This window comes from Ascaphus truei, chromosome 6 (assembly GCF_040206685.1).
Source record: "Ascaphus truei isolate aAscTru1 chromosome 6, aAscTru1.hap1, whole genome shotgun sequence".
NCBI classification, from domain to species: Eukaryota; Metazoa; Chordata; class Amphibia; order Anura; family Ascaphidae; genus Ascaphus; species Ascaphus truei.
The window spans coordinates 79,776,840-79,789,297 of NC_134488.1; the positions used below are offsets into that span (position 1 = coordinate 79,776,840).

The window sequence follows — 12,458 nt, forward strand, 5'->3', positions numbered from 1 at the left end:
ATTGATCGGCAAAGTTTGGCGACATCTTTAAATATGGGGAATGTAAATCGTTGCTATAGGAACAAACATGCTTGTTAAAATAGAATACAAGAAAATTGGTCTTTCAAAGTTGTTTTTTTAAAACAGAAAATGCTAAAAGTATTTTTTGTTACTACAGAACTGATTTATTAAAAAAAACACACATGCAGGATATTGCCTGAACTGCAGCTTTAAGGGACGACGAGGTGTATTTTGTACTGTTCTTGGGATGAACAGTTTATTTGAAGGCTCCTTGTATTGACCCTGAATATATTGGAATACAGTTATCATCTTATCCCCTTTTAGATACCTATTTGTCTAATGTAAACAAATCTAATTTAGCTAGCCTCTCCTCATATGTCATATTTTCCATCCCTTTATTAATTTGGTGGCTCTTCTCTGCAACTTTTCTTGTTCTGTAAGAGGACATGTGCAGAGGTACGCAATGGAGACTGTTTTAAGGTGAAATTAAAATAAGGCTTTATTGTGCCTGTCGCTTTAAACACAAAATAGTGAGCCAAACAAAACCTGCTCCACTTTGGCGTATATGTATACTTATATTCCAGCCCTCTTTAACTGGGTGGCTACCCAAGCTATTCATCAGCCCAAGTCATATAGATATATTTATATATACAGATATAGCTAACAGTCCAATAAGAAAGTCTCATCTGTTTGCTGGGTTGCTGCCTTTTCTCCGGATATATCGGCACCCAGGTTTAGAAGTCTTATTTGTCAGATGGGTTGTATCTTGCAAGCTCCAGACATCTCTGTGTTCCCTCGGTCAGTCTCACCTGTGAGACTCAGGAACCTCTGCTCTGTCTGTTTCCTGGTTCAGCTCACGTGTGAGCTCAGGAAGAATCTCCCTTCCTGTCTCAAAGGCATGCTTTTCTAACAAAACCTCTAATCAGCTAGGTGAAGTTGGTTAACTGCTGGATCCAATTAACCAACACACTGCTGGATTAGCGGCATATTCTGAACAGGGATAAGTTCCCTGTTACAAGTTCCATAATGGTTTTTTTTAAGTAGTGCCCAAAACAGTACTCCATATTCAAGGTGTGGTCTTGTGGGCTTTATATAGTGGTGTAATTATGCTTTTTTTCCCTTCCATTGATTGCCCCTTTAATGCAAGATAAGATCTTGTTTGCCTTTGCAGCTACTGCATCACTTTGGGCACTATTGCTAAGCCTGCTGTCTATAAGCACTCCTAAATCCTTCTCCATCAAGTACTCCCCCAATTTATCCCCATTTAATTTGCAAGTCACCTGTTTATTCTTGTTTCCCTAATGCATAACCTTACATTTATGTATATTAAACCTCATCTGCCATTTACCTGCTCATGTTCTCAGTCTATCCCAGTCCTTCTATAGAGAAATGACCTCCTGCTCTGATTTTACTACTTTACACAATTTAGTGTCATCAGCAAAGATTGAGACTTTGCTCTCCAGGGTAACCTCAAGGTTATTAATAAACAAGTTAAAAAGCAGGAGTCCCAGTACTGAGCCTTGAGATACTCCACTCACAACTTTAGCCCACCCTGGAAAGTAGGTTGAGAAGGTTGGAAAGCAAAGTGATCAGGCAAGACCAAAAAGACCAATGTTATGCTATTTTTTATATTGCTATCTACTTACATTGGTGAGGTAGCATCTCTGTTCTCATCATGACTTTAAATAGGTATCAGTAATTAATGAAAGTTCCATACATATAAGGTGAGATTCAGTAAGTGCTGTTGATGGGTATCGTACCCCGATCCAGCATTAACTGCTATACAAGTCAATAGCGATATCTTGTATTGGTGCTTAGGGAAACCCAGTGATAGAGAATTTCTGCAAGATTTGTCTTACAAAGATTACATACAATAGTTACCACCATAAAAAAAAACACATACACCCATATCCATGTGCAATGTGCTTTGTTTCTTTAAGATAAGAAGACTCTTTGTTTCTTATGTGCTTATAGGAAGATACAGCCACAGAACATGACAATGACGTTAATATTCTACATAAGCATGAAAAATCTGTCTTTGAAGAATACCCAGCTGCTTTTGATATCCCAGAAGAAGCAGAAGGTTCACCATCAAGTTATAGACATCCAGTCATTAGTCCAGAAGCAGATTTATCTGCTAAATCCTTATCAGTGATTTGTCCGGAAGCAGATTTATCTTCTAAATCCTTATCAGTGATTTATCCGGAAGCAGATTTATCTGCTAAATCCTTATCAGTGATTAGTCCGGAAGATTTATCTGCTACAACCTTATCAGTGTGCTCATCTGAAATACAAAAGGAAAGTCATTTGATACAAATCGAGACAGAGGTAATAACCAAATATGTTTGTTTTATTATTAGGGTTCCATGTTAAAATGGGTAAGAAGTAAAGAGTGACACACTGTGCTCCTTTGCATGACATTACCCAGAATCCTTGACTGCAGTGGAAGCGCTGGTTGCTAAGTGATAATGGGGAAAGAGAGTTGCAGACCTGTGTGAAACATGCAAATGCACCACAAGTCATATTTTTAATTACTATTTTACTATTACTTAATGTATGCTGGCAAGCTGCTAAAAGCTGAAAGAACTGACCATGAAAACCTCTTCAACATTGTTAAATTACTAAAAAAATTACCGTATCATCAATAATTTTACACACACGAACACATGCACCTCACTTGCCTTGTGGCCTGTGGTGCTGCGCCGATCCGAAGTTCTCTTCTCCTGTCAGCTGGAAGTTGAACGCTACTTCCGGAGCAGGGAGAGGAAGTATCGCAGTGACCGGGCGGCTGCTGAGTGGGGTTTCACCTCGCCGCCAGGCCTGGGACAGCTGGGAGAGTTGTCCCAGCTCTGCTCCCCTACCCCCCCGACAGCCGCGGAACCCCTGAAGGATGCTCGCGGAACCCTGGTTTAAAATTACTGTTCTATATCAGAAAAACTACTGTTACAAATATTTCTTCTTTAATTTTGGCTGGAACCACAGAGCTTAACTGAGGACAGGACTGCAGAAGAGCACGTCAGTGAATTTGAAAATAACCAACATGTTCAAGAACACACTGGTGGATACCTGGATGTGCCGGATGACTTTCATAAACTAACTAAGGACCTACAAGAGGAATTGGACAAAATAAAAAAGGACTATGAAATGTCAAAAGGTACCATTCTGTACTTAATAAAAGCAGACTCATTTCGTTTTCTAAAGTAAATTTATGGGTATTTCACATTTATCTTCAGTTAGAAGATTGGGTTTTCCGTATCTATGAGCAGGACATTTGGCACATCTTTTTTTAAGGTAGTTGTATAGCTCAGGGGTGGCCAACTCCAGTCCTCCAGCTACCAACAGATCAGGTCAGTCAAAGACTGAGCCACTGATTGAGCCACCTGTGCTGAAGCAGGGACTGATTGAGCCACCCGTGCTGAAGCAGGGATATCCTGAAAACCTGACCTGTTGGTAGCCCTTGAAGACTGGAGTTGGCTACCCCTGGGGTAGCAAAATTAACTGAAAGACCTCTCTCTTTTTCCTTCCTCCATCCCTTTACGGTGAAAAGACAACTTGCATGATATATTATTGTATACTTTATATTGTGTAGGGGTCATCTATTCTCTGCAGAGACTGGTCTCATTCCAGGAGTCTCAGGTTCGGAAAGCTGAATGTAATCAAGAAAATCTGAAAAGGGAACTAGAGGAAAGGGGTATCCAGTTACAGGCCATGTCTACTAAGGTATCTTACAGTCTACAGTCAATATTCTTACACTCCCTGGTTATTATGAAGCTATGCTAGAATCACTATTATGTAGCCCATGTGGGGGTTTAAGTTTAGCTCAACACAATTGCTTTTGTCAGTCAAGAGAGTGAAAGTTGATTACAATCCAATATAATAATTATATGGCACAAACACAGCAACAAGCAACACAGGGACGACTTACTTGTTGTTGTCTACCAAATACCTGTTATACCTGCTACGCGGATATCTATTTTATCTATTGCCTTAAGCCAAAATTAACTGACTTAATGTATCTTACTATTGGGGAGACTTCTTTCAGGGAAACTTTGTATGGCTATTAACAGGCTTCATATTAATTTCCTATTGACCTTCATATAGTGTTATAATGGTACTAATATAATAGAAGTAAATAAATGATCTATAATATTAGTTTATAGTAATTACAGCTATATAAGATATATCACACTTGTAATTCATTTAGTTTACAGTAATCAATTATTTGATGATATATAATATGGCTATAAATGCAGTTTGGTGATATGTTTTCAATATCTATTTTATAAGTGGAGGATCAGTTGTTAATCAGACAAAGGCTTTGAAACAAAACCAAAAATCGTTTAGGTCTATAACTCCATTGTGTAATCAAGAACTGCTTAAATATGCAAATAAACATTTATTTTTAAATATTTTTTTTTTAATTTAAATTGTGTGTTTAGTGGAGATTTTTTAACTTTTCATTTTTATAAACATTAATGAGTTTTTCTTAAGAATTGTTACTACCAATATATACCACAGTCAAATTGTGAACCAAAGAAGCCACAAATTGCTTTTAGGCGAATGATTCTTTTTGCTAGCTCCTTTGTAATAGTGCATGTCCCTTTGAAGTTTTCCAGCCTGCGAGAAGAACGGAAACATGAGGAGATGATGGCAGCTATAGAGAAGGAGAACTACGACCTTAGAGAGGTGACCTAACTTCCAAAACCACTTTCATACAACCCAAAGTAACTCAGCCGTGCATTCTTAGGCCTCGGCCAAGGTACTTGCTTGCTGGCGGAGGCGCGCTGAGGCGCGCTTCCGCTCAACACTGAGCCCCTACAGCCGCAATTAGAGCGGCTTTAGTAGGGGCTCGCCTACGCTTCCGCAAGCGCGCGGAAGCGTAGATCTTAGGGAAATTTAACATTTCCCCGCTTGCCGGAGCGCAGGGCTGGTCACGTGAGCGGTTCGCCGAATGAGGGCGAACCAGCTCCGTGACGTCACTGGCCCGCCCCGGCCCCTGACGGCGCGCAGGGAAAGCACCCGCAAGGCCAGGGAAAGCACCCCGCTTTCCCTGAGCCTCAGCGCACCTCAGCACGCCAGCGGGGAGCTTGGCCGAGGCCTTATACAACAATGGGACTGATTTGGTCTTAAAAAATACTAACCATTAGATTCCTGTATAATTTGTGTCTAAATAAACTCTCTAGCATGGACAGTTCATATTCAAATAATGATGTCTCCCATTTGTACACTGAAACTATGTGTTATGACTTATTGCATATTTTTATGATAAGTTCAGTGCAAACTTATTTATCTATTAAAGTGCCTCAGTGTGCTTCTTGATATTTCCTCACAGATAGAAAGCGATTTGTTACACTATGACTATATTAAAGGGAAATTGTGCCAAGTAAGGGTAAATCCCCGCTAACGCTGATCGGGCTGAGCGGGCGGCGCTTGCAGAGGAGACTTACATATATAGATATAAGTCCCCGCTCACGCGGTACGCGCGACGCTGGTGCGCATGCACACACGCTCAGCCGCGATTTGCGCTTAGCAAAACAAAAAATCTATACTTACCCGCGCGCTGAACTACCCGCAATGCCCCTCCCCTCCTCCCCCGTGCACGTACAAGCCGGACACCTGGCGCTCATGCTTGGAGCGCTCTCCGAACATGAGCGCGCTCAGCGCCAGCGGGGATTTAGCCTTATTCCAGTTAATGAGATTCATTTACTTTTGAATTATTGTATCACTCAGTGTCAATGTGCAGTGTAAAATGTTTCATTATCATTCGCTCATTTCAGAGAAAGATTAACCCTGCTTTTTATAGATGAGATGAAATGAATATACCCAGTAGATTGTTTTATGTATGCAAATAACAATCAGTAGACATTGTCATGTAGAAATATGCTTTTTTTTCTCTAGCTTGTTTCAGAACTAAAATCCGAGATGGCAAACAGAAATGTGCTCATTGCTGATTTTAAGAATGAAGTTCAAAAACTGAAAAAGGCGATTACGGATTATCAAACCCAAATAAAGAAATGTGAGAGCGAGAGAAGTGAAATTCAGAGCAAGGCAGAGGATTTGGTCTGCTCTGAGCAACAGGTCAAAGTGATTCTGGAGTGGATTCAGTCTAGGGTAAATGCGCTGGTTTGAGTCCTTTACCTAGGGACAGGTGTTACGTAATTGTTTAGTTTTTTTTTAATGGGGAGGTCCTTTCTGGTATCTCAAGAGCGGGATTAAACTACTGTATTCGGTAATGTGTGTATGGGTATTCATGTTTAATTGTGATAATTATATTTGTAAAGCCTACTGTCTAAAACAGAGTGGATTAAAATAGCAGTTCAACATGGTGGGCCAATTCTTTTTCACAATATGTCAGTGTAATTAGTTTCCTTAGAAATAGTCTATCACCCTTAAAGCAACTGTCATTTCTATCTTGCGAAATATATGTGCATTGCTTCTTGATGAGAACACTGGATTGAAGCTTGTGATCTACATATGTTTATCTGTTTGGCACAATTATCACTTTGTAAACAAAGAAACTAAACAGTTTTGATGACTAATATGTGTTTTTTGGTGATAAGAATTTTTGCCAAACATAGTCAAAACCCTGCAAAGCATTTTTATTTAAATATACTTGACTGATTTTTTTTAACTGCAAATCAGCTATATTTAACCAATTTAACATGCCACTGCACTTCCTTAGTTCATTTTCGTCCAGTGTTGCAATTGTGTTAATACCTTTAACAGTGCTGTAATAACCTGAGCCCACTAGGTGCTGCTGTTATAATGTAGATTATTGGTTACCCAACCTTTTCTACATTGTATATCCCGTGCTAGAAAATATTTGTACTGCGAACCCGTAATTAAGAAATCTTATGGACTACTCATCTGACTATTGTTTACAAAACTTTAACCGATCCCAAACTACACCTCATTATGGGCAGCCAGCATGGGTAGTATATCTGTGATTAACGTCAGGAGCTTCCAAATTCACGCCCCACAATGCCTTGCCGCTGTGGGTGCAAAGCATTGTGGGGAGTGACTTTGGAAGTTTGGGGCTTTACTAAGTGTGGAGTCGCCACATGACCTCAAGAACCCACTATTATGCTTGGGATTTGCCATTACAAATTTTCTTTGGCGAACCCCTTGAATACACCTCACAAAATAGATTGTAAGCTCCTCGGAGCAGGGACTCCTCTTCCGAAATGTTACTTTTATGTCTGAAGCACTTATTCCCATGATCTGTTATTTGTATTATTTGTTATTTATATGATTGTCACGTGTATTACGACTGTGAAGCGTTATGTACATTAATGGCGCGATATAAATAAAGACATGCATACATACAAACCCATAGGGGTTCCCGAACCTCCTGTTGTGAATCACTGATGTGGATCAATGATTCTCAACTATGGTGTGCCAAGTAAAATAAATAGAACTGATACTGTATGTAAAATGAACTGCAACACTAACATGATTACATCTAAAATAACCTTTGAATTACAAGTGATGTACCGAGGATCAAAAAATATATGTATATATGCCAGTTCTCTAATCTCTATCACAAAATGATTAAGGGACCTGTGTGTGTTTTAAGATCATGTTAGTGGCATCTCGATAAAAAAAATCAAGTTTCAGGCACACTAAATTAAAGATTTGTGCATAGCAAGATCACAAGCACTAATTCCTCTCTTTCTTTCGTGAACAATAGTTTGAAAGATTTCGCAGCAAAATTCTTCAAGCTGCATATAGTGCTCCGGGAGCCAAGCCCCCGCAGGCTGAAATTACAGACAATGAAATCCTAGAGGTCATGCAGGTAAGAATGATTCAGCTGTATTGCTTGTGTCTGCAGCCATTAATGGCCCAAAGGTGTTATATTTCCATTGGGGTTTAACCACAGGAGCAGGCTGGCTTGAAAGAAGTGGCTTGAAGGTACAGTTTGACATTATGCAATGGTATAATGTTACACATAGTATTAAACCACATTAACAAGGAGTTAAATACTCTTATTCATGCCTCACCTGAAAAAGGGTAATTTTTCTTCATTTAGCTTCCTTCTGCGACTTTTTGTAGCGCAGGTTGCGGCTTCAGTTCTTCTAGCATGACCGCCTGACAGGGAGGGGACAGACATCATTTGATAATATCCCAACGAAAGATACAAATGAATTAAGAACGGAGAAGACATTTGATTTACAACCGGTCAGCATTTTAGGAATTTCACTGAAAAGGTGGCATTTCCTCTTTAATTTGAATCATGCCTATTTCTTAAGAAGAATGTTACATTGGTAAATAATTAACACTTGATAATAGTTATCTCGTGATGAAGTAGAATTGCCCTTTTAATCTTGTTTTCCACCCAGTGAAAAAGGCAGCCGCATTTCTCAATACAAATATCAGTGTTAGTCATCTGTTCACTGAAGCATAGCTAGAGTAAGCGAGGTAAAAAATTAATCCGTTGTGTATCTTCCACAACGTGATGATTATTATATCAACATGTTTTTATTGTACATTAGAATGTAGACATGTTTGTCTACTGCAACTCATCCAACACATAATTATTTCACACAGTGTTTACAGGCGTGTGCTGGGGTGTGACTAAATGTACGGTTCGCTCTCAATGCAGCCCACAAGCCTGCAATTGATTAGTAATAATAAAAAAATGTTGTTATAGCTAATGTTTCATGGTTACAGCTTCCCTATTTTTTAACTGTAAGTCCTGAATATAATATAATATTCTCTCTCTCGCTCTCTCTCTCCTTTCCCCACTTTTCTTTGCACCAAAATTCTGCCAGGTGCAAAGTTTTACCACTGTTTATATATTTGCACTAATTGATTTTCCTATCTGGGAGTTTGCACTTTGGAGGTTGTGGTTTAACTTCAAAGTTTCATAAACCTAGATAGCAATCTACAGAAGGTTCAATAAACCTGATGTGCAAGCTGCTTATATCTGAGACAACCATGAACTCTTTTTATTACAAGATACAGTTTTCCTCATGGCTTCAATCCTGCTCCTCTAGCCTGCTCTCTTTATCCCAGAAATATTTCCCCCTCCCCCTTCCCCAATCAGCCTGCACCTGTTACCACAATCACTCCTCTCTTACCAAGCCTGCCCCTCTCCCCCCCCCCCCCCGTAAGTACTCCTCTCTCCGCATGTGTGTAATGCTATACAGTACATATAATTTTATTCAAAATACCGTAGATTATATGTACTTATTGCATTATAGCTGTTGAGAAGGTGTTAATTAATCTAAAAGTTGCTGTAAGAAGTTGTGAGATTGTACAGCTAGATCCTTCCCTCACAAACCTTGAAAATACAGTAGGATATCAGTGGGAAATTCCTCACAAACTTCTTATCCAATACTTGTAACTATGAATCAGGTGAGGATTCGGCTTGACTTTAAGTATGTTTATCCTGTAGTATGGCCATCTCTTCTTTTGTGTGTTTTGTAGAAAATAATTACAGACCGGTCAGATTTTCATCAGCTACTGAAACAAAAAGGCGTGAGAGTCCCTTCACTTTTCATCTATGAAATCCCAGCAACTACTAAGCAAACATCAATGCCCAAAAAAAAATCTCAGTGATACAAATTGCCTGAAAATCGGACAGCTTACTCATCCAAATGGAAACCGTCACACTGTCTCCAGCAATTCCTTCTGCTCGATGTTTAACTAGCGTTCTTAATAAACTCGGCATTTTGTATTGCAAGTGGACCTCTGGTGAATTGTTTATACTTAGCCCACATTGCCATACATTGCTCAGAAGCAATGGATGATGTCAGGATGGCAGTGCATGGTATCTAACGGAATAAATAATAGTCAAGTGTATTGCAGTACATACCAATAGCTATACGCATGCATCAATGACAAATAGTGCTAATGCACTGTAACTATACTGTACGTAAATGTTACAAATGTATTAAAAGGAAGATAAAACTAAAATATTCGCCACTATTACAAAGTACAATTACTAATTACTCAGCATCCCCACATGTAAAGTAAGTAATATCTTTTACTTTCTAATTTGTCAGGTTGTTTCATGCAGGGGGGGCTACTTATTTATGAAAATGTATGCTACGATGCAAAGATACTGTATGCTTTACTGTATATAGTACAATGAAGACATTATATAAAAAGTATTTAAACAAGTATGTTTATGGAAAGGATGTAATACTGTATATTCAACACACACACATGCACAAGTTATATGTCAAGTCAAAACCAAAGTGTATTAAAATAAGTCAAAAGTTTGGATATTAGTCCAAAACCCTCTGCTCTAAATGTTTGGCCTCGTATCAGAGACTTTTTATTTGTATTTATATTTTATATTATTTTCCTGTAAACCATCTCAATAAGTAAAAGCCAAAACAGAACAGAAAATATGCAATAATAACTCCCCTAACTTGAGCCATGCCCAGAGGACAATAATTATTTTTTTCTCTCCTACCACACCCCTTAATTTATCATTTTAAAAATATTTTTCATAGAAGGATATTAATCCCTTAACCCTAATGTTTTTTTTTTGGTACCAGTTTCCAGTAACAGGTACCAGGTACCAGTAAAGCAGAACTTCTGGCGACACTTTTTTTGTGTGTGTGTTTTTATTGTATTTTAATAGGTGTGAAGCAGGGAGTTTGGGAAATGAACCGCATAGATTTCAGTTTCAGGGAACCTCTGCTTCCTGAGATACCTCTAGGAAGGAGGACTCCCGGTAGGAGCCCCACCTGGGCAATCAATATTGCAGTTTAAAAGACCTGCGGCCCAATGGGAACCATGATGTAATCTGTTGCTTCCCATTGGCCCACGTGACGTGGGAGCTTTAAACTGCATAGAGTTACCGGCAGCACCTACGGAGGTACTGTCAGTATCTCGGGAAGCAGGGGGTCCCCGGATCTGAGACCAACGTGGTTCAGCTCCGGAGACCCTATGCTTCAAACCTATTCAAAATAAATAAACAATGTATAGCCAGGAGCACTGATTTAAGGGAATGTCCCATTCTGATGGAAAACATTCTAGAAAGTTGGTCCTGATCTCCTGTCAGCGTCATGGGAATTTAAATGGCAATTATTGCTGGAGGAGCCTCAAATGCAGCATCTGTTGAAGACATCTGTTGAAACATTTCTTTGGACGGAATAGGGGGAGATATGTTATAGAAAAAAACGCTCTTCCTTCAATTCTATTTCTGTACTTGTGTTTAACATGATATGGTGCATGATGATAGGTATACAGAGTACAAGGTGGATCAAAAGAAGATCCAAAAGATTCCTCTACTAGTTGCACTCTATGTTTATTTATCAGGTATCGTCTGGACAAATGGTCCATGCATATTCTCAATATATGTAATGGCTTACTATTGTAGCTAAATCAGGAACCCAGTTAAAATAAAATAATACAACTTTATTACATCAAAATAATAAGTGACTCTGTGCCTTTATTTACAGATATATTATTTAAAATCCCTACAGGAGTTAGGTAGAATATATGCTCCAAATACCAAGTTCATAACTTATAAACACATTTAATAATGTGTCTATGGTGAGGTAGCTTATATCTACTGAGACATCTCAAAATAAGGTATGTATCTTTGTAAAACGAAGAAGCGTGGTGACACGTGAAACACGTCATTGCATGGACCATTTGTCCAGACGATACCTGATAAATAAACAGAGTGCAATTAGTGGAGCAATCTTTTGGATCTTCTTTTGATCCACCTTGTACTTTGGACGGAATAAATAGACCAATATAAAGGAGATTTATGTTGATGTTTTGTTTCTTAACTCAACCCACAAGTGGCCAGCATGAAGATATCCATTTTTTGATTTGATACCTTTTGCTAACTCTTGTAGATCTGTTGGAATACTTCAAAAAAGTGTTAAATTGGACCGATCCAACAAGACATTAAGAGTGTTGTTTATATAGTCACTTTCCAATGTTTATAAAGCTGACATAAATACATGGTTCCATATTAATGCAAAGGATATTTTCTGCATGTTAGGCCAATATTTATTGGGCTGAAAGGGAATTTTTCATGACCTTTGCTTCACCCAGAATGTTATCAGCTTTGCACACCCAGTGTCTTTCTCCTTATCGGAGTGTCCCTAATTAGCTGTACTTTGCTGCATTCAGCTTGAAATTGTGCTTGTTAATTAAAAGCGAAAACTTGGAATCACATTCATATGTCAAAGAAATAGATTAATATTCGCCTCCACTGTAATATTTAATAATGGAATAGTAAGCAATTTTAAATGTAACTACAGCACACATCTACAACTGTCAATTTATAGAAAACATGCATATAGCAAATTATCAATAGCCCCAAGAGGTGAAAATGCCTCTAATTCCCCCTATCCACCAACAAACACATAGAGACTGTCATGAAATCCCTCTCCTTTTACTTATTACTGTGTGTTTGAGGGCAGAGGACATGCGTAGTCAACGGAATGTCCAAAAATGTAACCCCTGACACGTAGCACTGACAGTGT

General features: G+C 38.8%; 1 protein-coding gene across 2 annotated transcripts in view; it reads left to right on the forward strand.

Annotated features, from left to right (window-relative positions):
• The window catches only part of CCDC27 (coiled-coil domain containing 27), a 28,324-nt gene extending 18,639 nt beyond the window's left edge, over positions 1-9,685 (forward strand). For both annotated transcript variants that reach the window (XM_075604916.1, XM_075604917.1), the window contains exons 7-13: positions 1,975-2,328; positions 2,983-3,154; positions 3,590-3,720; positions 4,609-4,686; positions 5,899-6,111; positions 7,691-7,795; positions 9,430-9,685. In XM_075604916.1, the coding sequence (XP_075461031.1) occupies positions 1,975-2,328; positions 2,983-3,154; positions 3,590-3,720; positions 4,609-4,686; positions 5,899-6,111; positions 7,691-7,795; positions 9,430-9,561 (1,185 nt within the window). In that variant the 3' untranslated portion in view covers positions 9,562-9,685. The remainder of the gene's footprint in view (positions 1-1,974; positions 2,329-2,982; positions 3,155-3,589; positions 3,721-4,608; positions 4,687-5,898; positions 6,112-7,690; positions 7,796-9,429) is intronic.
• Positions 9,686-12,458: the final 2,773 nt, after the last annotated feature.